General features: G+C 39.2%; 1 protein-coding gene across 1 annotated transcript in view; it reads left to right on the plus strand.

Annotated features, from left to right (window-relative positions):
- The first annotated feature begins 1,178 nt into the window (after window positions 1–1,178).
- The window catches only part of UBE2Q2 (ubiquitin conjugating enzyme E2 Q2), a 69,066-nt gene continuing 47,658 nt past the window's right edge, over window positions 1,179–22,586 (plus strand). Inside the window, exons 1-3 of the mRNA XM_032623403.1 lie at window positions 1,179–1,615; window positions 12,051–12,152; window positions 16,463–16,567. Of these exons, the coding sequence (XP_032479294.1) occupies window positions 1,427–1,615; window positions 12,051–12,152; window positions 16,463–16,567 (396 nt within the window). The 5' untranslated portion in view covers window positions 1,179–1,426. The remainder of the gene's footprint in view (window positions 1,616–12,050; window positions 12,153–16,462; window positions 16,568–22,586) is intronic.

Here is a 22,586-nt window from a genome sequence, read left to right on the forward strand (position 1 = left end):
TGTTGGGCAGAAACAATAAATAAACAGGAAAAATATCAGATAGTGACAGGTGATGAGAAAGAAATTAACATAGGATGATGTGATACAGGGTGACTAGGTGGCTATTTTATTTATTTTTTTACATCTTTATTGGAGTATAATTGCTTTACAGTGGTGTGTTAGTTTCTGCTTTATAACAAAGTGAATCAGCTATACATATACATATATGCCCATATCTCCTCCCTCTTGCCTCTCCCTCCCACCCTCCCTATCCCCACCCCCCTAGGTGGTCACAGAGCACCAAGCTGATCTCCCTGTGCTATGTGGCTTCTTCCCACTAGCTATCTATTTTACATTTGGTAGTGTATATATGTCCATGCCTAGGTGGCTATTTTCGATTAGGTGGTCAGGGAGGCCCTTTCTGAGATGACATTTGAACTAAGACTTTACTGAAAATAGGCCAGCCCTGCCTCCATGGGAGGTGGAGAGAGTTATCTTAAGCTTGTGCAATGACAAAAGCTCAAGGCTGGAAAGAGGGAGAGAAAATGAATGCCAGAGTGAACAGAGGTAGTGGGTAAGGGGAAGGATGAAATTGCGAGAGGTGGGAGGGAGCAGCCGGCAGAGACCAAATTATCATTTTTTGGTAAAAGGATTGTTTGAGGGCAAAGGAGTGAGCAGAGTCCGGCGAGAAGGTCTTGGCAGGAACTCAGGCTAAAGTGGTGGCTAGGTGACTAGGATGAGAATAGCGGAGATGAAGCTAGGTGGGCCGATACGGGTCCCGAATGCTCCTCACAGCCCGCAGTCTCCCACCAGGGAGGGTCCGGGGTTGGGTCAGGTGAGTGGGTGGCCCGCTCGTAGCCTCGCGGAGCACCGCCCCCAGGGGCCGGCGCGCGTCCGCTGCCCCGCCGACGTGGCCGGCGCAGTAGGCCGCGCACGTGTCTGCTCCAGGGCTGGGGAACAGGGCAGCGCGGGGGTCTCAGGTTCCTGGTGATCAGAGGGCCGGGGCGCCTGCTGGCCCGAGCCTGGCGTCCGCGGGCGCGAGCAGAGCAGTTGGGCCGGGCGGAAGGGGGCTGGGTCACGGCGAGGAGGGGGCGGCCTGGCGGGCGCGCGCGCTAGCCGCGTGCACGCGCCGGGGCGGGGAAGGATGGGGGCGGGGTGGGGGCAGCCCTTTCCCAAGGCGGTAGCGGGGGTGGTGTCGCTGTTGCCCTTTTAAGCCGCGGGGCAGCCGCCTCCTGCCGGTGGAGTCAGTTACAAAGGGAGCAGCCGCCCAGGCCGCCACACAGCCTCTCGCCATTTTCCAGCCCCGACCGACGCGGGCCGGGGCGGCGGGGAGAGGCGGAGCCGCGAGAGCGCGGCCCGGGCCGGCCCCGCGGGGCGGTCGCGGCCGTGACGGCGGCTCCGGGCCCGGCTCCCCTTCCGCACCCCTCCCGCCGGAGATGAGGGGAAGATGTCCGTGTCAGGGCTCAAGGCCGAGCTGAAGTTCCTGGCGTCCATCTTCGACAAGAACCACGAGAGATTCCGCATCGTCAGTTGGAAGCTGGACGAGCTGCATTGCCAGTTCCTGGTGCCGCCACCGGCGCCGCCGGGCAGCCCTCACTCCCCGCCGCCGCCGCTCACACTCCACTGCAATATCACGGTGAGACGCCCGGCCGCAGTCCTGTAGGGCCGGGCCGGGGAGGAAAGGGGCGCCCAGAGTCCCTGGACAAAGGGGAGCCTGCCCCGGAGAGGCCCCTCGGACCCCCGGGCGGGGCGGGCCCGCCCCTTTCCCCGGAGAAGGGCCCGGCCCAGCCCCGCCGGGACTGCGCGCGGCTCGGGTGGGAGGAGGCGGTCTGCTCGTTTCTCCGGCTCTTCCCGCCGGCCTGTTTGGGACTCCTGGTCCCTCTCGGCCCCCGTCGCCGCGCCCTGAGGTGGAAGACCGCTGCCGGCCGAGCCCTCGCTGGGTCGCCATGGCCGCCCACAGCCAGGGGCCTGCCTCCGGGGCCGCGGTGCGGCGGGTCGGCTGTTGTTTGAGCCCCGGCGGGGCAGGCGAAGGGCCCTCAAGTTTGAGCGCGTCCTTTTCGAGTCAGATTTCCCTGGTTCTTCGTATTCCCCCAATTATATTTTAAGTTTGTGCTTAAGGAAAAGCTAACATTGAAAACTGACGCATTTGAGGAAAAAAAGTTTAGAATGCAGCCTCTGGCACTGTTTGAATTATCCCCTTCCTGCTGGCCTGGCTCCGCGCTAACGCGTTTCCGAAGGCGCATTGGACCTTGGATGCGGCAGGTGTTCTGGGAGTATGTTTGTGCAGCCCCTCCTGTGGGTAAGCCGTTCAGATTAGGAGCTGGCGAAAGGCGATACGTGCCCAAGTCTGCTGCCCAGTAGGATTGTTTTATGTCCCAAAGCCGAGAAGACCCTTTAAAGCTCACTCTTTAACTTCATCTGAAATCTCGTCAGAAACGCGTAAAAAAAAAAAAAAAAAAGAAACGTTAAATAAGTTTCTTCATAAAAGTGTATGATGAGGCTGTTCGTTGTGAAATTGACTTAGGGTATTGGTCCAAACTGCGGAATATGCCTCTTATAACAGGAGTTAAGGTTTCACGTTCCTCTGTAAATATGGCTAAAACCGAGTCTGGCGTCTTTAAACTCCCTTTTGTTAAGTTAGTAGGTACTTAAGTGCCTACCCTGCAGCGTACCTGGCGCTCCGGAGTCTGTAAAAGCCTTGAAGTTATGATAATTAACATTAAAGTGTTTTCAGAATACTGGGGAGCAGGTGTATATTTCAGAAAAAAAAAGTTCAGTAAAGAGCTGTACTCAGGTGTTCTTTTCTAGGCGCTGGTTTTGCACAACTGGGTAGCGCAGTCCCTGCTTTCAGAACTTAGTCTTCTTGGGGGAAGAGTTTTACACAGCGAAGTGTGACCAGGTTCTATGGTATCATCATGAAAGCCAAAGAGAGCAATTAACTTTTACTTTGGTGGTGGTGGGGTGGCTTCACAGAAGGCCTTGAGGAGAGGCTGATTGTGGAGTTGGGCTTTCATAGGTGAGTAGAATTTTGGAAGGGAAGGAAAGGGCATTTCAGGCAGAGGAAACTCCATCCAAAAAAGACAGCAAAGCTTGAGAAAATGTGGATTGATTAGGCATAGAGAAGTTATAATGAGTCTTGAGAAGCCCAGGATATAGGCTGGTGAAGGTGAAGATTTTCCAAGAATGGAAAACAGGAAGTAGTAGTGAGCATGAAGTAGGTGATAATAAAGAGACTGGCTAGTCTGAATGATGATTGCTCTGGTACAGGTTCAGGTATGGCCAGGAAAAAGTAGGGCTGGTTTCAATGATAGAGTGAACTTGTAGGCTTGTGGGCGAGCTGCTGAGTTAGGTAAATGGGAAGATGTTTTTGCCATCCAGGACTAGGAGTGGTTCTGTACAGTGGGTGGCATTAGGAAAAGTGTGTGGTTTTGGTAATCCCAGTGGGGGTGGGATGGTGGTGTTGCTGTGCTGTGCTGGCATTTAGTGGCAGGGGTACAGGGATGCCAGATGTCTTGTAATGTTCAGGCAGTCTGCCACGACAGAGAATTACCCCACTTCAAATGCCAGCAGTGCCCTATTGAGAGCCATATTGGAGGCTGATGGAGTCAGCTGCACAGAAAGATACTGAGTGATGACCTGGATTAGGAAGTGGAACAAGAAGTGAATTAGAGGCACCTGGCAAAAGGAGGTTCTGGTGGGGACTAGTATAATGGTACCACTAATACAAACTATTCAAATTGAGATGTTAGTGAATTATGACACATTATCATGGTAAATGCTCAGTGTATACGAATGTGTGTTAACATTATTATGGAGAAACATCAAACATATAAAAAGTTGAATAGTGTGGAGAACCTCCACGTACCCAGCCTCAAGAGTGATAAACTTTTGGCCAATCTTATTTCATCTATACCCCACCTCGGATTATTTTGAAGCAGATTCCAGACATATCACTTCATCTGTAAATATTTCGGTGTGTATCTGCAAAAGATAAAGACTCTTTAAGCATGGCTGAGCGTTTAGATAAAATCACCATAGTTTGCTCTTGCTGATGCCATTTTCTTAGAGGGGAAGGAGCAAGGAAAAAATGGGGCTGGATTTCATATGTCAGGACCTGTCTACTGTGTTTGATTTGCTATTCTCTAAAAAGTTTTAGCTCTTAAAAAATAATAATAATTTTGATCTATCTTTTAAAAAACTTTTCCTCTTATTTCCTCTTATTCCCATATGTTTATTGAGCTCTTCTACATGCCAGGCCCTGTCTTCTCCATGCTTATCAAGAAGCATCCTTAGGCAGTTTCTGTAATGTTTGAGTGAATGGTACCTCACTAGTTGTTTCCTTATATACCTGCATGTCAGTTTCTGAGTAGTCCTCTACTCAGAGGACTGCCCCCTTTTTCTTTCAGCCTTCTGCATCAGCATTTTTTCCCATGTGGAATGTGCCCCTTACCCTACCCCAATCTGTCTTGACATGTCTGACCATCCCCAAGGCTCTTCTAGTCATAAGCTGTTTATGCTGATATCTATTTCCTTTCCTGTCTTCTATAGTCCTTAACTGTTTATTGCTTTGGTTATGTTTTCTTAATATTATAATAGTTGTGGAGTTTTTTTTTTTTAGTTGTGTAGTTTTTAAAAGCCTTTTTTATGGTGGCAGGGGGGAATATTCTGTAGTTATATTTTTCATCTTCCTCTCACTAAATGCTCAGTAAATATTTGTACTATTGATGATATGGCCACCATTTTAGCTATATTCTGTTGGAACAAAAATCTTAACTACCATGTAAGTTAACTGCTAAGAGTTGGTCAAAAGGGCAGAGAAAACATCAAGAAAGTGTCATGGGTAGTGCATAAATATTTAAAAGGCCACTTAGGGTTCGATAGGAAATCTGCAATTTGACTTCACATGAAAGCATTTTAAGAAGTAAACAAAACAAAACAAAAAACAAACCAAAAAAAAAAAACAAGGCATAGATGTGTTACTCTTTAGGCCAAGGGAATGAAGTTAAATTTTTTTTCTGTTTTATAAATTTGTCCTAATCTTAAGTATGAAAGGGAAAGAGTGCTATTTTCAACTTCAAGGAGTCTTTTTTAAAAAATTTGTTTTCTGTGAACTCATGATATGAAAGTTTGTCATGCAAACTTAGAAGTATTGTCTTTCCATTTTCAGTAAATAGATCTAATTGCCAGTCAGTGCTAACATCCAGTTATGATCACACCTAAAATCAAAGCAGCTCGTTTTAATAACTTGTGCAGCCTTATTGGGAGCTAGTGTAGGACTTTGTTTTAGTCCTTTTGAAATATTTAGCATACCTTGGCAACTCCATTACTCCTTTTATGGACTTCTTGGCATTTGGGAACTCTTGGTAGGGAATTGCTGTTTTAGAGTGAGAAATCCCCCCCAGGAAGTAAATTAGCTGGTAAACAAATAAAACCTCATAGTACTTTATTATTTGTGTAGCATAAATCATTACTCTTTCTGCCTGAGTGGCTATTTGCCAGGCTATTTGTGGTGGAACATTTTTTAAATTAAATTTCTATTCATCATTGCCAAAAAGGTTACCCCCCTCCCAACCCTAACAGCAAGATACTAAATTAAAAATGTTAGAGCTGAGAGTTTAGGAGACGGAAAAAAATTTAGTCTTTAGTCATTGGGACCTTAAGCAAATTACTACTTTCACTGTATTTTTCTATGAAATAGATAATACTTTTTGCCCCACATGAGAGCATATATAGGAAAGCTCTTTAACATTGATAATGATCTCTACAAATATAAAAGTGATGGTGTCATTAGCAGCTGAATAACACTTTTGAAAATGCTTTTTAATAGCTTTTCATGGGAAATAAACCAGTGCTGTTAATTTCTTAATTTTTCTTGTTTCTAGTCTTTACATTGATAAAAAGTAGCCCAGAGAAGGTTATACAAAGGAAAATAACAAAACTTGACTAAAGAGCCCAAGACCTTTTCTTTGGTCTACTCTCCTGGGACAGATTACTTTTCCAAATTGAACTCCTGGAGAATCTTTTGGAAGTATCACAGCTGTCATGTTAAGCACCTCAGTGGTACTTTCAGTCCAGAGGAATCATTGTTTCCATTCATTTGACCAATTTATAATATAGAGTCAAATTCCTAGTTGGTATCTCTCTTTCCTCATCCCCATTTTTATGCCCTTCCTTGAAAGGAACAGATACATGAAGAGAGGAGACTTAGATTTCCATTTTGTGAATGGTGTATCCTTTAGTAACTTGTTTTTTTTTGTTGTTGTTGTTAAACTTCCTTAGGCCTGGAAAAGGATAGTATTAGATAAATGTCAGCTAGTTGAGGGGTGGGGAATTGAATTTAGTGGGGAATTGAATTTAAATAGTCCCTGCCAAATAAAGCATTACTGGAGAGCCAGAGTGGTGAAGCAGAGGTCCCTTTTTCCAAGGCCATTGTAATAGTGTTCTGTGTTCTCTTCTGAAAGATCATTCTGAAAGACAAAGCGGACTCAGAACCAAGGAAACCAGTGGTTTCTGCAGATTAGGTGGTTTGAATTCTCTTCAGCACTTTTGTTTTCTCTGCTTCAGTGCCTTTAGAATGATGTTTTGATTAGCTGTAATTTGCTATTCAAACAAACATTTAGGAATTTTTTTCAGATCACAGGGGTATATATGCATTTTTCTTTTACCAAATGTTAGTGTTTTTACTCTGCTTCTCTGGGCTCTGGTCATGTTAGATATTTAGTTGTATGTTATTTACTTGTAAAATGATTATCAGGGAGCAATCTCTTTTTCTTCTTTTTTTTTGGGTAGCTTTTTTATGTTGTCAGGTCATTTAGAATTTTATTAAGCTACGATATGGTAATTCTGTCAGTTTATTTCATTCTCCATCCCACATTTATTGAACGGCAAAGTGTGAAAATAGAGTGTCCCATAGCTGTTCTCCAGAAGAATTAAAACTGTTTTACCTTTGAACCTTCAACAAGAAGTATGTGTATCAATTTTCAAAAAAAGTTAGGATACAGCCATCTCCAAGGATTTCATGTCATTTGGAAAAATGCCAGAAACTGAGCATTCTGGCAGGCAGTTTTGCTGGCTGGTGCTTGATATAGAGCCACACATCGGTCTCTTAGTGGATTTATGTGGAAAAATAGGTAAAGCTATTTCTGAACAAGACAAACTCCTTAGGCAATGACAAGCGAAGAGGTTGGTTTGATTAACCTTGAGTTATGTTGCCTTAGATTAGGACAACACAACATTTTATGGTGGCAGTGGCCGTGGCGGTGAATTTCTTTGAAATTTGTCCACTTATGGTAACCTTTATGGTGGTGGTCACAGACAACTTCATCCTTCAAGCCTTAAAATCACTATAAAACTAATAGTAGAATTGAGGAAAAACAGGGTCCCTGAGTAATTAGTTGCTTAGATAATTGTCTAAAATTTTCATAACTGGCGAGAAAGAGAGGTGTTAGAAGCACTTAAACATTTAATGTAAGGAAAGCTGCTTGAACTTACACTGGGATTTTAGAGCACCATCTGTTGTTTAAAAATTGTATATCATGGGTCATTTTAAAGAGAAATAGTAAGGAAACTATCTTTTCAAGATAGATACAAAGCTTAGTTGTTAACCTTGTAAAAATTTAAAAGCTTGAAGTATATGAGAGGTTGAAAGCATTAATGCTTAGTTTTAAGTATTGGTGACAATTTTAGATGCCTTTCAAAGTATGTAGATTGTCTTCTAAATATTACACTGAACAAGCCTTGACCATGATGTGAAATTTGTGCTGAAGATTCAATTTCCAGAGGTGGTGGTAGTGGATATTTTATAATGTGGAAAATAAGACATTTAAGAAGTGTAAAAACCAGATAAGCAAAACTAGAAAAAAAAATCACCTGTAATTCTACCACTCAGAAGACACCACTGTCAAAATTATGGTACATATCTTGTCATCTGGTCATCTTTTTTCTCTTACGTTTATGTAGATTTCCTCTCCCTTTAAAAAAAAGTCAGGTTATTTTGTTATCTGATTTTTCACTCAGTAGTATTGTAGACCTTTGTCATAAACTTTTTCCTCCAATGTCTTCAATTATCATGTGCTGTTCTGTTACATGACTACAGCATTGAGTCAGTCGTGTCTGCTACTATCGGTGGTTTCTGTTTTCTTCTATTTTAAGTAATGCTTTGAGCATTAATAGCTAGAGATAAATCCTTGTGCATACAGGTAATATCCTTTGAAATTTTCCTAGAAGTGGTAGCTTTCTGTTCTTGTTGATGAATTGGTTTTTGGAGATGTTGTAACAAATTATATTGTATAGGAACTTTTTTTTTTCTTCTAGGTAGCAGCTTTTATTAGATTGGTAAAAACGTTAGCAGGTGTGAAGTGAAAGGGGCGTTCTCACAGTCATGGTACAAAGTATAGTATAAATGTCTATGAGCCTTTAGAAAACAGTTTGGTTTCTTTTAACCCTCTCTATTTTGGCAAGATATATGCTGGCTACCCCGGTTGGCCAACATTGTCCTTGTGATGCTGGATCTCCAAGAAAGACGGCTCTGGTCCCAGAGAAGACCCAGATTTGCCTGGTTTAGCTTATCTGACAGCTAACCACTGGGAGTAGGATAGGCTGGTAGAGACCTGTGATCAGGTTTTGGGTCAAGGGAGGCAGGTAGGAAGATGGGAAGGAGATAGGAAAACTAACCTCAGTAGAACCACATTAATATAGAATGATAAAAGGATGTTTCTTCCAAGGAAGAAATTCTGAGAGTGAGGGGGAAAAAGGTTGGGAGATAGGGGGCAGGCAGCAGTTATCAAGGTTTTTTGGAGTCAAGACTCTTTTACACTATTAAAAATATATTGAGGTCCCAAGGAGCTTTTGTTTATGTAGGTTGTCAATATTTATCATTAGAAATTAAAACAAATATTTAAAATATTCATTAAGATAAACTCATTACATGTTAATATAAATGTTTTTGTGGAAAATGACCTTATGCTCTAAACCAAAAAGTTTTAATGAGAATAGTGGCACAATTTTACTTTTTTTTTTTTTTTTGCGATACGCCGGCCTCTCACTGTTGTGGCCTCTCCTGTTGTGGAGCACAGGCTCCGGATGCACAGGCTCAGTGGCCATGGCTCACGGGCCCAGCTGCTCAGTGGCATGTGGGATCTTCCTGGACTGGGGCACGAACCCGTGTCCCCTGCATTGGCAGGCGGACTCTCAACCACTGCGCCACCAGGGAAACCCCACAATTTTACATTTTTTGAGGTAAATCTCTTTGATGTCTGGTCTAGCATTTGCTTCTGCATTCAATCTGTGGTGGTATGTTGTTCTGGTTGAAGTAATAGGAAGAAAATCCAGCCTCACACCGATACTTGGTTGGAAAAAGGAATATTGTGACAGCTGTTTTAGATAGTTGTAGATATTCATTTTGGATACTCTACCCAAACTTGTTTTTTTTCTTGAACTTTGAATGGATCTTTTACCCATGATATTATGGCATCATGCATTGGTCATTTGGAAAATATTGGTTCACTGAAATCTTCTAAATGTTGATACATTTTGTTAGGTGACATGGAAACATTATATTCATTAATATCACCATCAACCTCATCAGAATACTGTTAGGAAGCTGTCAGGTTCACAGTGGTAGATACAGGTTTTGCAAAATTCTAATTTTTGCTTGAAAGCTTGAATTTTATCATTGGCAATAAATACTGTCCTGTGTTTTCCTTGAAATGACAGGCTCTCTTCATTCTTTTTGGAGAAAACATCTATCAAAAATCCAAGTTGGAATAACCATTGTTTGTCAGTCATTCTTTCAAGTGAAAATTGTGTCCTGTGAAAGTGGTTAGTTCAGCTCACAATTGTCATACAAGTGCTTTTTCTCATGTGTTCTGTAGGAGTGCTCATGTGTGCTTCACATTTCATCACTTGCAATATTAAAAAGACATAAGGATTGAGATTTAGTAAAATAACTGCCTCATCACAGACACTCATAAGTGAAATGCCTTTTTTTTCTTTTAAACACCTTGAATGACTGGTGGTGAATACCATGTCTTCAAGTATAGTTTGGTGTCACTGCCTTTATCTGTGCTAAGGTACCAGCAGTTAGTTTTACCCATCATTATGTCTGCACCATTGGTACAGATGTCAATGTGAAAAAGGCAATTAACATCTTAGTATTCTTGTAGAAATAGTTTGGACCTAGGAGTCCAAGGGCCCCTCTTGAGAACTGTTAACATAGTTGCTTAGACCTAGTATATATCCTGTCTTCTTTTGTACAGGATTAGAAAAATATGGCATAGGTAGTAACTGATCTGGGTATTTCTTTTATGTTTTTCTCTTTTTTTGCAATTCTCATAATATGGTTTTGAGGGGTTTTAGTCCAGAGCAACAATTCATATATTTTCTTTTGCTTATGCAGAAGTTTAATCTACATAATGAAGCTGAGAATTTAGTGCTTTTTTTTTTCTTTTAAGGCTAAAGAAAATACAAATCTAAAACAATAAAAATGGTTTAGATGGCGTGTTCTCAAACTAGGCTGAAGAATTTAAAGAAAATGTAATAAGTAATTCTCTTTAAGAATAGGATTAATTTTGAAGACAGTCTGTTTACCTTTTAGCCTTAAAGAGGTTTGGGACACAGTAAGAGTTTGAGGAATGAGAATACAAAAATAAACCATTACTGAATGGATATAATGATGTCCTACTTCAATACAGTTTTTCTTTCTTTAATGAACATTTTGTAAAATGCTTTAAAAATAATCAGCTTCTGTGGCTCCAACTATATTATAATTGAGATTAGAGTTCTCAAAGCAATGCTTCTTGAAACTGTTTCTGCAAAATTGTTGTTTCTCTATGACTAGAATCTAACTGTACCTAATACTAATAATAATGGCTTTTCTCTAATACATAATAGAAAACAGTACAAATGAACAGAGTAAATGTCTGTTATTAGGTGGAAACATGTATAAGGGTGTGACTACCAGGAGGTTAAGATTATTGGAGCCATTTTAGAGGCAGCCTATTACAGTGTTCAAGAACATCATTGACCTGGATGAGCTGGAGCACGCAGACAGTAGCTGTACAAGGAGAATGCCTGTCTCAGAGCCCAACTCCAGTGGCTAGTGAGCACTATGACTAATGTCATAGTGGCTAATGTAGGCCTAAGACAGCTATGTTGCTGTCTGTTCTGCCTTTCTAACACCTTGCTGTCTTGAAGAAGTAATCTTAACCTCATTTAAGAAATTTGTCCTTTAGAAGCCAGAGTCTTCCTTGCAATCTAAGAAGGGATGGGAAATTATTAGGAAAAAGGCAAAATTAAATGGGATTGATTTTTAGGGGCCAATAAGGGCCAATTTTCTATTGGAGAGAAATCTCAAAGTAGCTTCTGTAATTACACTACTCAGAAGGCAAGTAGTATAGGGAGTAGAAGATTTAAAAAATCATTTTTAACATTTGTAAGGATTTAAAAACATGTGCCTAGATATGTATTTGCTTTATTTAAAAAAATTCAGAGTTAGATCTCATCTAGATAAATCTTAGAAATGTAGTTTTATTATATTAAAAGGCAAAAAGTAGTATGGTTTAACTCTGTAGACTACTTCAAGGTTGGGGTTTTTTAGTTTTTGCTTTTAATTTGTTTTTGCTTTTTGAGGGATTTATTGTGATTCCAGATTTTAAAGCCCTTAAATGTTAAAGCTGGTGAATCCAGGCCATGATAGACCTTTCTTTGTAAAGAAAGGAAGCCTGTCTTCCTTGGTGCTTGCATACTTTTGATGAAACATAACTTTTGCAGTGTATTCTCTTCTGTTTGTTTTAAATCATACTGCTTACTGGGTAAAAGTCCTTTTTTTTTTTTAAGACTAATAAATTATGTAACATGGAACAGGAAAGATTAAACTGTAAAACATAATTTTTATTTTAAAAAATCCATTAAAAATTTTGTTTCTCCACACATGGGTTTTAATGTGTTACTTTTCTTTCCATGATATGCTTTACTTAAATTTGTGGTCATCTTGCCATTTAGTGGTGAGGTTTAATTGCATATCCAGGTTATCCTGTCTGTAAATGTGTTTAACGTAGGTGTCTCTGTAACAGGAATCTTATCCATCTTCTTCACCAATATGGTTTGTGGACTCTGATGACCCAAATCTGACATCAGTTCTGGAACGTCTAGAAGACACTAAGAACAACAATTCGGTGAGAAAATAAGCCACACTACTTTTTGTTTCTCATGAACATATAGAATTTAAGTGTTAAGAGGTAATATGATATAGAAGCCTGATTAATGATTATTTGATAACCTGGTTTTTAGCTCCTTTAAGATTTCTCTTTTTTTTTGTTCTTCATATTCTACTGTTTAATACCTGGTTTTTCATTTTTATTCCCCATAGGTATAGTCTTAATTTAGATCAGGAATTAGGTGGTCTCTTTTCCATGAATCCTAATCCTTAAACTAAGCAGGCCGTTTTGGTTGGGACCACTAGCCAAGGTAGGAAGTAGAAAAAGGGAAAAAGATCAAGGTAGATGTGAGGGGGAAATAATGACAGAATGACACCAATTGCTGTTTCTGTCAAGACTCTATAACTCTGAGGTAAAAGTCAAAGGTATATAAATAAAAAGTTATTTTCTAATATATAAAACAATCTAACTTTCCATTTTAGAAACCTGGTTTCTTTGATTATAAAACTATAAGTGACCATTGTGAGAGAACTAATAAAATTAAAAACAACAAAAAAAGGAAAATAGAAATCTTATTTTCTCTACCTGATACAACCATTGCTGACATGATGGCTATTTTTTATCGGTATTTTTTTCCCTTGCTAGTAAAAGACACATACTCTTATACATATGTTTAAATAGTTGAGGTTATGTTTTATATAATTTAAATGCTTTTTTAAAGTTAACATTCTCATTACATTTTTCCACGATGTCACAAAGTCCTTACAGAAAAATACCAATTATTATTTGCAGGTGACATGATTGTTTACCTTAAAAAAAAAATCCAAAGGAGTCAGCTGAAAAAGCGATTTTTAAGATGACTGGTTAAAAGTTCTATTATATAAAAATCAAGTTTTCCCAAATATCAGCTATAATCAGAAAATATGGTGGACAAGTATTTTATTGACAACTCTAAATACCTAGGAATAAGGTTAGGTGTGCAGGTTTTGTATCAAGAAAACTACAAAAATTTGCTGAGTAAAATGAAAGACTTGACTACTGTGTTCCTAGATGGGCAGACTCCATATTATAAATATGTCAGTTATCTGTATAGCTTCATGTTAGTTTATAAATTGAATGCAATTCTAGTAAAAATCCCAACAGATTTATTTTTGGGACTTGACAAGTGACTCTAAAGTTTTTGAAGAGTAAATAATCAAAAACAATAATGGAGTTGAAAAAAAATGAGAGACATGTCTGACCAGATATTGAATAAAATAAAATATTGAGTACTGGCACCGAACTGGACAAGTAAAGGCAGTTAGAAGTTTAGAAACAGAGTCATGCAATTGAGAATTTAGAATGAGTTAAATTGAACCAAAATACTCAATAAGGAAAGGATAGATTATTAATAATAAATGGGAGAACTAATGATTTGGGGAATTTAGAGACTTACCTCAGATTTTTGTCACCATAAGTTAGAGGTGGTTTAAGCACATCTATCCTTAAAATTAAGAACAGAAGAACATTGGTTTATAGAGTATTATAAGAGTAATAAGAGAGCCATGAAAGTTAGAGGAAAAAATTAAAAGCTAGACAGACATATGTTCACATCTCCAGCAGGGGAGGGGGCAACAGGACAGGTAAAGAGGGATAGACTTAGCTCCCTTACTGCTTAGGAGGTTGCCTCTAAAGATCTAAAGGTGTAAGTTTTGTAATAGTAGAAATGAGTGGGGTTATTTTTTGATGTCTAAAGTATCCATCAAAAAAATGCTCATAAAGTAAATTGACATAGGATATAAAATGGGATCCAATTTTATAAATAAATATTTACATAAAAGAAAAAAGCCAAAACTCACGCTTCACTCTTTCTTATACTCTCTGCCAGTTATTTTATAACCTAGTTTCTTGAATAAGAATAAGCTATATTTCCTCACCTTTAATTCATTATAATCTGGATTCTGCCATCTTTGTTGTACTAAAATTTTTACTTCTAGTTGCCAAATCCAGGACTTCTTTTTTAGTCCTGAAGTTTCTGCAGCATTTTGATACTGTTGATTCTTTCCTTATTGAAACATTCCTCCATTCAACAAACACGTATTCCTTATTGTCCACCAATAAAGAGCTTGTTAAATAAAAATTACTGTATAGTTTTATGATAGAATATCACGTTGAAGTTAAGAAGAATGCAGCCAGTCTTTCCACAAGAGCACATACAATGTTCCAAGATATACTAAGGTGAAAAAGCAGGGCATAGCATATTGTCTATAATCTGGCTCCTTTAGTATACGAAGTAAATAAATAAATAAATAAATATATCTATGCTGGATTATACATACCTTATTTTCCACCTGGGTGGATACAGGAAACTATTAGTAGTAGAATGCAGAAAAGTATTTTTTTAAAAATTGGCTTCTATGCCAGGCTTTGTGGTAAGTGGTGGGTATAAAAGACAAGTCATATCCCTGTCCTCTGGGAACTGATAATCTGATGAGGATTTCCATCAGATCACTGTCTCCTGTTTTTATCTCTTATTATTGCCTTGCCTTGGTCTCCTCTGAGCTCTTATTCCTTGGTCTGGCTCTTTCTTCTCATTTTGCGCTTTCTCTGAGTAATCTCTTCTACCCCCAGTACTTAAATCATGGCCTATATTCCAGTGATTCCTAAATCTGTATCTCTAGATAAAATTTATCTCCTGAGTTTGAAACCCATTATCTGTCTATATATCACGTAGATCCAGGGAATCTTACTCAGATGTGCTGTGGCTGTTCAAAATGATTACATCTAAATTTAAACTCATATACCTCTTAGTACTCCACCTCCCGCATCATGTTTCCCCTCAAAAATTCTCTCTGTGATTGTGAATGGGGCAAAATGAAATAATGAAACTTGTTACTCATGTCTGAAGCTGGGAACTATCTTAGAGTTCTTTTTTATACCAGTGTTTCCTGACTCCCACCCCCTCAACCCCAGACTATCTAGTAAATTTCTAAGACCTGTCCATCTCCCTTCTATAAGTATTTCTTAAATTCTTCCCCATGGTCTTAGTTACTTCCTTCGATCCCTCAAACACTTTTTTGGGTGGACCGTGAAGTTGAAATTCCTGGAAGCTGTGCTGCCCTGTTTCTTAACTGCTTGGTGCATCTCCACCATGCTGCTGTCTTTCCCACAGTGCTACCGTAGCTCTTCCTGTACCAGGGGTTGGAGTGTCGGGTCTGTGTCCAGCTCACCCTGCCTTGTCTTTGTTATGTACTGAGCACAAAACAGAGCTTATTGGATGGATAACAAATCCATGGTGGGGCTTTGCTGCTTTTTAAGCTTGAGGATATTTTTTTATACTAATTTACTGCTCAACTTTCCTCATTTTTACTTGCTCCATTGTCCACTTTGGAAAGGCTTGTTCTTTGCTTTGTTTAACCCATTCTAATTCTGTCTTTTCCTCAGTCCTTCATAAACCTGCTCCTTTCTCTTCATCTCTTTTCTTGCTTAGAGACATCCAGGAAACTGTTCCTGACCAAGTGAAGTAAGTTAACTTACTTGCTGCCAATCATGGCTACTGATAGTGACCATTCTTCTTAAATCATAATTCTAAACTTATACATTGAAAACAGTTTTTTAAACAATGAAAAACATGTTTGTGCACATAATTTACCTTGCTTACTTAAAGTAAATATGCTTAAAAATCTGGATTTAAAAATGGAAATGAGTTATTCTTTGCAGTTTTCCTAGTAAGGTCTTTTTTTGTTTGTTTAGACAAACACTTAAGAGCCTACTAAATGTCAAGTGTTTTCACAGAAGAGTTCATTTAATTTTTACCCTTATGAGAAGGTTTTAATTTCCTTGTTTTATAGATGGGGAGACTCAAAACTCAGGGCGTTAGATACTGTATCCAAGGTCACCTGGATTCCAAGGCTCTGTTTGCTAGACCACATTTGCCTCTACTTTCAAATGAATGACTGTGAAATATATAATTTTATAAACCGTGTGCAGCAACACTGCCTCTGTTTTTTGTAGCCTCATTAATGTATTAATGTACTCTTGTAAGTTACTAAGAAAAGAAGTTAACAACTGAAAATTAGACAATGTCTGGAGCTCCCCTTCCTCTGCCATTTTGTTGATGTCATTCTGCTAGGTATCAGTTGTAGGGATTGCACTAAAGCCATAGTAACTTTCTTACACTAGCAGCCCCTAAAATATTTTTTAAAGACTGTTATTTTATCTGTAGGCTGTAATTGAGCAGTAATAAACTTTTCTCATTTCCTACTGGATTAGTTACAGTAGTTATAGTGTTATTCATGTCTCTAAGGACTCTTTAACATAATGCTTATTTACTGAAATGTGTTTTGTAGCTTCGTCAGCAGTTGAAGTGGTTGATATGTGAACTCTGCAGATTATATAACCTTCCTAAGCACCTGGATGTTGAGATGCTAGATCAACCACTACCCACGGGTCAGGTAAAGTAAAAATTCTCTAGTGTTCAAGAGCTAAAATAAATTGTCTCAAGCACAAGTAAAACTAGGATGATTTCTCATTATTATACAACTTATTTAGAACTTAGTTTTTGTTTTCCTGTTGAATTGTTTTGTTTGTTTTCGGTACTAAAAATAACCTTTTCATTTTTGGGAGCTGCTCTTATTTACTATGACAGGCAAACAGTTGCCTCCTCCCTACCACCACCTTTTTGTTAATGTTCCTGGTTTCGATAACTGTTCCTTGCTTCTGCAGTTGTTTGCTTTTGTTTATTCACTTACCTTCACCTGGAATGCCATCTCTCTATACCCATTTGTGCTTCTTAAGTCCTAACTCAAATGTTATCTCCTCCAGGCAGCAGAAGCACCCACTAGCTCACCACCACTTCTTCTTTTTTTTTTTTTTTTATTTATTTATTTATTTATTTAACATCTTTATTGGGGTATAATTGCTTTACAATGGTGTGTTAGTTTCTGCTTTATAACAAAGTGAATCAGCTATGCATATACATATGTTCCCATATGTCTTCCCTCTTGCGTCTCCCTCCCTCCCACTCTCCCCATCCCACCCTTCCAGGCTGTCACAAAGCACCGAGCTAATATCCCTGTGCCTTGCGGCTGCTTCCCCCCAGCTATCTACCTTACTACGTTTGTTAGTGTGTATATGTCCATGACTCTCTCTCGCCCTGTCAAAACTCACCCCTCCCCCTCCCCATACCCTCAAGTCCGTTCTCCAGTAGGTCTGCGTCTTTATTCCTATCTTACCCCTAGGTTCTTCATGACATTTTTTTCCCTTAAATTCCATATATATGTGTTAGCATACGGTATTTGTCTTTTTCTTTCTGACTTACTTCACTCTGTATGACAGACTCTAGGTCTATCCATCTCATTACAAATAGCTCAATTTCATTTCTTTTTAAGGCTGAGTAATATTCCATTGTGTATATGCTCACCACCACTTCTAACCTCTCTGGATTTACCTATTTAGGCATAATTTATTGATTTGTACTATAATAAAGATTTAGCTTTTATACCACCCACTTACCCACCCACCTCCCCTTCCTAAAACATCATTATATTTAGTAATATGAATAATCACCACTTATCATTAGGACTTTGTAATGTAGAGTTTTATATTTCATCTGTACAGTTTTTTGTTTTGCAATGTTTTCCTTATAATAATAATTCTTAGTTAAAAAATTTATGTTCTGTCTCTTTTCTATGAGATCTCCCTCTCTTCTGGAGCCTTTGGCTCTTCTGCACCAGTCTTGGCAGGTTCTTTTCTGGGCTGGCTATTAAGCTGTCATATTGAAATTTTTCTTGTCTCCTCTGCTGGAGTAGTAGATCCATTGTTTCCAGATTTCATGTCTTCTTTCTTGGCTTACCTTTTCTCATTTTGCCTGAGTAAAATGATTTTACGCAAGTAAAATCTTAGAAAAACGTCAAGGGGTAGTACATTTTCTGAGTTCTAACTTCTTAAAAAAAAAAAAAAAATATGTATAGCCAGACCACCATGGGTTTGAATATTGGTTTAATTACCTAATTAGCTTGGGCTAATTACCTAGCAATATGTACATCAGTTTCCCATTTGCAAAATGGGGAAATGGTAGTAATACCTATATTTGGGGAGAGCTATAAAGATTAAATGAGTTGATGCATGTAAATCATTTAGAGCAGTTCCTTTATTGGGCATAGTAGATGCCCAATAAATGGGAACTGCCTTCACTTGACTGATAGTGTGGTTGAATATATAATTCTAAGTTGAGAATAATTTTCCCTGAGAATAAATGGTAACTGCTGTTGTCTTCTAGTCAATGGTATTGAAGCCTGATGCCATTCTGAGTCTTAGTCATCTCTGTGCGACTTCGGGACGCTTTTAGGACTTTGTCCTTTCCCTGCTGTTCTGAAATATCACAGTGGTGTACTGAGTTGTTTTGTTTGTTTGTTTGTTTTTTCCATTTTTGTTGGGTACTCAGTATGGATGGACCTTCTCAAATTTGGATTCTTGAATCTTTCTTCTTGGGTAAATGTTCTTGTATTTTTTTCTGTGGTAACTTTCTCCTTTCCATTCTTTATTTGTTCATTTTGGAATGCCTACTAATAGGATTTTAGACCTCCTCATTTGAGTCTTTGTATCTCTTATTATCACTGTATTCTGTCTCTTTGTCTTAATTTCAAGTTCTGGAACGTTTTTCTTATCTTTCAACTTCTGGAAATTTTATTTGAACAGTCATAACTTTAAGTTTTATTTTGGTTATTTATTACTGCTTAACCAGTTACACTAGAACTTAATGGCTTAAAACAGCAGTTCTGTCTCGCACGACTGTGTGAGTTGGTTAGGCTTAGCTGGACAGTTTTTCTGCTGACTTCACTGTGCAGTCAGATAGTGGCTGGGACTGGTAGTTATTTGGACACATGACTGCACTGAAATGTCCAGCATGCCTTCTTCATTCACATGTCTGGTGCCTTGCTGTTTCCTCACATGGCCCTTCTGTCCACATGACATCTCCTCATTCCAGGGTCTCTTTACGTGGCTTCTCTTTATTTAGGAAGGTAGTCAGAATTTTTATTTTTGGCTTCTAAGAGCACAAAAGTGGAAGCTGCCAGGCTTTCTTAAGGTTTAGATTTGGAACTGGCCCAGTGTCATTTCTACCATGTTTATTGGTTAAAGCAAGTCACAGGGCCAGCCCATATGGTGGGAGGGGTCCATATAAGGGATGAATGCTGGGAGGTGTCGTTCATTGTGGGTCCTCTCCAAAGATGAACCATAAGTTCTTGTTCTCTGATGATTCCTTATTGATAGCATTCTGTTTTTGTTTTTATCAATGTAATATATTTGTGAGTGTCTTTAAGGAGTTACTTTGATACTCTCCCTCAAGCATCTCTGTTTTTCTTTAATAAGTTTAATAAGTCTTTAATAATTTTTTTTTTAGTTTATCTTGGTCTTTTTTTTCTTTCTGAAGACTTTCCTCATATATCTATTTATTCTCTTTTGCTTATTCATGTTTTTTCCTTCTTTTTCTTCATTCATATTTGAGAGAGGTGTACTGAAAGGCTGATTGGGAGTTCTTTGTTGCCAAGACTTGTCAACTGATCGCTTTTAGGAGGAATTTAAGCTGACTTCAACCCCCTATCCCCCACCCCCTATTTCCTGGCATAATCGTAAATGATGGCTGGAACTATTTGGTTTCTCTGGACATGAAACCTTATAATCTCTTGCTTGAGGTAGATATGTATGCCTGAGTTTTGCTTAAGGAGAGCAGTGTGTTTTGGTGGCTGGACAGTTTGTTCTGTATATAGGCTTTCAGTTAATCTACATTTTCAATCCTATCCATCACTCCTGCTGTCGAATGTACCTGGTGTCTGAGTCTAGAGCCTCTCCAGGGTGCTGTGGGACAAATTAGCCACCTGATTATCGCCTATCCTATGGCTTTACTTGTTTGCTCCATTAATTACCATTCTTCCATTCACTGTCATCTTCTAGCACGAGTGAATTCTTTTTTCTGCTGGTAGCCCCCTTTTATTTTTTGTTACCATTATGTGTTTGTACAGTGTTTATTCTTCATCGTATGTCTTCATTGTAATTCTAGTGGAGCCTCAGGAAAGAGATGGGAGAAGAATATATTTTATGTTCAATCTGCTTCTTTAGAATATTTGCAACTTAGGTTTTTAACTTAATATATCCTGGACACAGTACATATAGATCTACCTTGTTTTTCACGACTGCATTTAATTCCATTCACAAGATATAACTTGTGAATTACATGAAGAAATTTCCCAATTTTGAGTCATCCTTGCATTCCCATAATAAACGTTTGGCACCTACATAGGTTGGTAGTTGGGGGTGGAACACAATAGATGTGATACTTTATTTTTGGATTTTTCTACTTTAAGTGAGATTGTAATATAGTCTGTTTCCCGTTAAGCTCTTCTTGTTTCATTTTGGTATCAGGGTATAAGCAGTCTCATGACTTGGGAAGCTTTGTGTTTTTTTTTTTTTGTTTTTGTTTTTGTTGCGGAACGCGGGCCTCTCACTGTTGTGGCCTCTCCCGTTGCGGAGCACAGGCTCCTGACGCACAGGCTCTGGACGCACAGGCCCAGCGGCCATGGCTCACGGGCCCAGCCCCTCCGCGGCATGTGGGATCCTCCCGGACCGGGGCACGAACCCGTGTCCCCTGCATCGGCAGGTGGACTCTCAACCACTGTGCCACCAGGGAAGCCCCAAGCCTTGTGTTTTTTTCCTAAGATCTAGAACAGTTGTAATTTTCAACTGGGGGCAGTTTTGCCTCCCATGGGACATTTGGAAGTATCTGGCTATATTTTGGATTGTCACAGCTGGCCGGGTTGGAGGAGTGTGCTGTTGGCTTTTTGTGGGTAGACAGGATGTTACTAAACATCCTGCAATGTCAGGACAGTTCCCCACAACAAAGAATTATTTGGCCCCAAATATCAATAGTTCCAAGGTTGAGAAAGCCTGATTTAAACAAAGATCTGAACCTGATCCATTTTTCTCTTCTGTGTATTAGTCTATTTAGATTTTCCATTTCTTCTGTCAGTTTTAGTAATTTTAGGTTCTAAAAAATTGGTAACTTCATCTATACATTTGAAGCTGTTGGAAAGATGTGCAGAGTATTCACTTTTTGCATCATCTTCATCTGTGGTTATAATCCTGAAGTTCCTTGATTACTTGTCAGAGGCTTGTCTGTTTTATTATAATGGTCTATTGAAAGAACTGGCCCTTAGTTTTATTTGTTAAATTGAATGTTTTTATTTTTCAGTCCAGTCTTTTTTTTTTTTTTTAAATTTTTATTGAGGTATAATTGACATATCACATGATATTAGTTTTAGGTGTACAGCATCATGATTCAATATTTGTATAGCAGACTCTTTTTTTTTTTTTGCGGTATGCGGGCCTCTCACTGTTGTGGCCTCTCCCGTTGCAGAGCACAGGCTCCAGACGCGCAGGCTCAGCGGCCATGGCTCACGGGCCCAGCCGCTCCACGGCATGTGGGATCTTCCCGGACCGGGGCACGAACCCGTGTCCCCTGCATCGGCAGGCGGACTCTCAGCCACTGCGCCACCAGGGAAGCCCCAGTCCAGTCTTAATAATGTCTCCTTTTACGTTTTTAGTTTACTGGATCAATATGATTTAAAGTGCTTTTTTATCAAACATGTAAGGGTGTTTGTTTTTTTCCGAGTGCTGTTTGACTTTATTGCACAGGTTTTAAAATTTAGTATACTTATTTTCTAAATAGTTTGTGTTTTCTAAGTAGTTTGATTCCATCTCTTGTTCGTATCACTCTTATATTTTACAAGAAAAAGTTCGAAATAATATGTATTGAAAGCATATAGACATAAGTTTAGTGTAAAAGTTATGGTGAATACCTGACAACTATACCACCTAGCCACCACCCAGGTAAAGAAATAGAACATTGCTAGCACTGCAGAATCTTCTGCAGGCTCCTTTCAGATTATCATTCCCTTGTACGCTAATCCTCTCCTTACTTTTCTCTAGTCTTAGCACTCATATATGCAACCCTGAACAATATGGTTTAGTGTTGCCTGTTTTTTGAGCTTCATATTAAGTTATACTATGTAGTCTTTCATGTTTGTCTTTGCTCACCATTGTGAGTATATTCATTTATATTGTGTGTAGCTGTAGTTCTTTTACATTGCTGTATTTATTCCATTGTTTGAATGTACCATAACATACTTATCCATTTGACTGTTTACTGACATTTGGGTTAATTCCAGTTTGCTATTAGGAACAGTGCTACCGTGATTATTCTTGTCTGTAGTACACGGTACACCCGTGCAAGTATGTCTCTGGGCATGTATTTAAGAGTGGATTACTGGGGCATGAGGGTCCATTTCTTCTTAAATTCAAGAATTACTTAGAAAAAAATGTTTTTAGAGATTCTCACACAGCTTTGGGGTTTTTCGTTTTTCACTGTGGCCAGAGAATATGGCCTGTAACCTTTCAGCTGCATTAGCAGCAATTGCT

Source organism: Phocoena sinus, chromosome 2 (genome assembly GCF_008692025.1).
Source record: "Phocoena sinus isolate mPhoSin1 chromosome 2, mPhoSin1.pri, whole genome shotgun sequence".
Lineage (NCBI taxonomy): Eukaryota > Metazoa > Chordata > Mammalia > Artiodactyla > Phocoenidae > Phocoena > Phocoena sinus.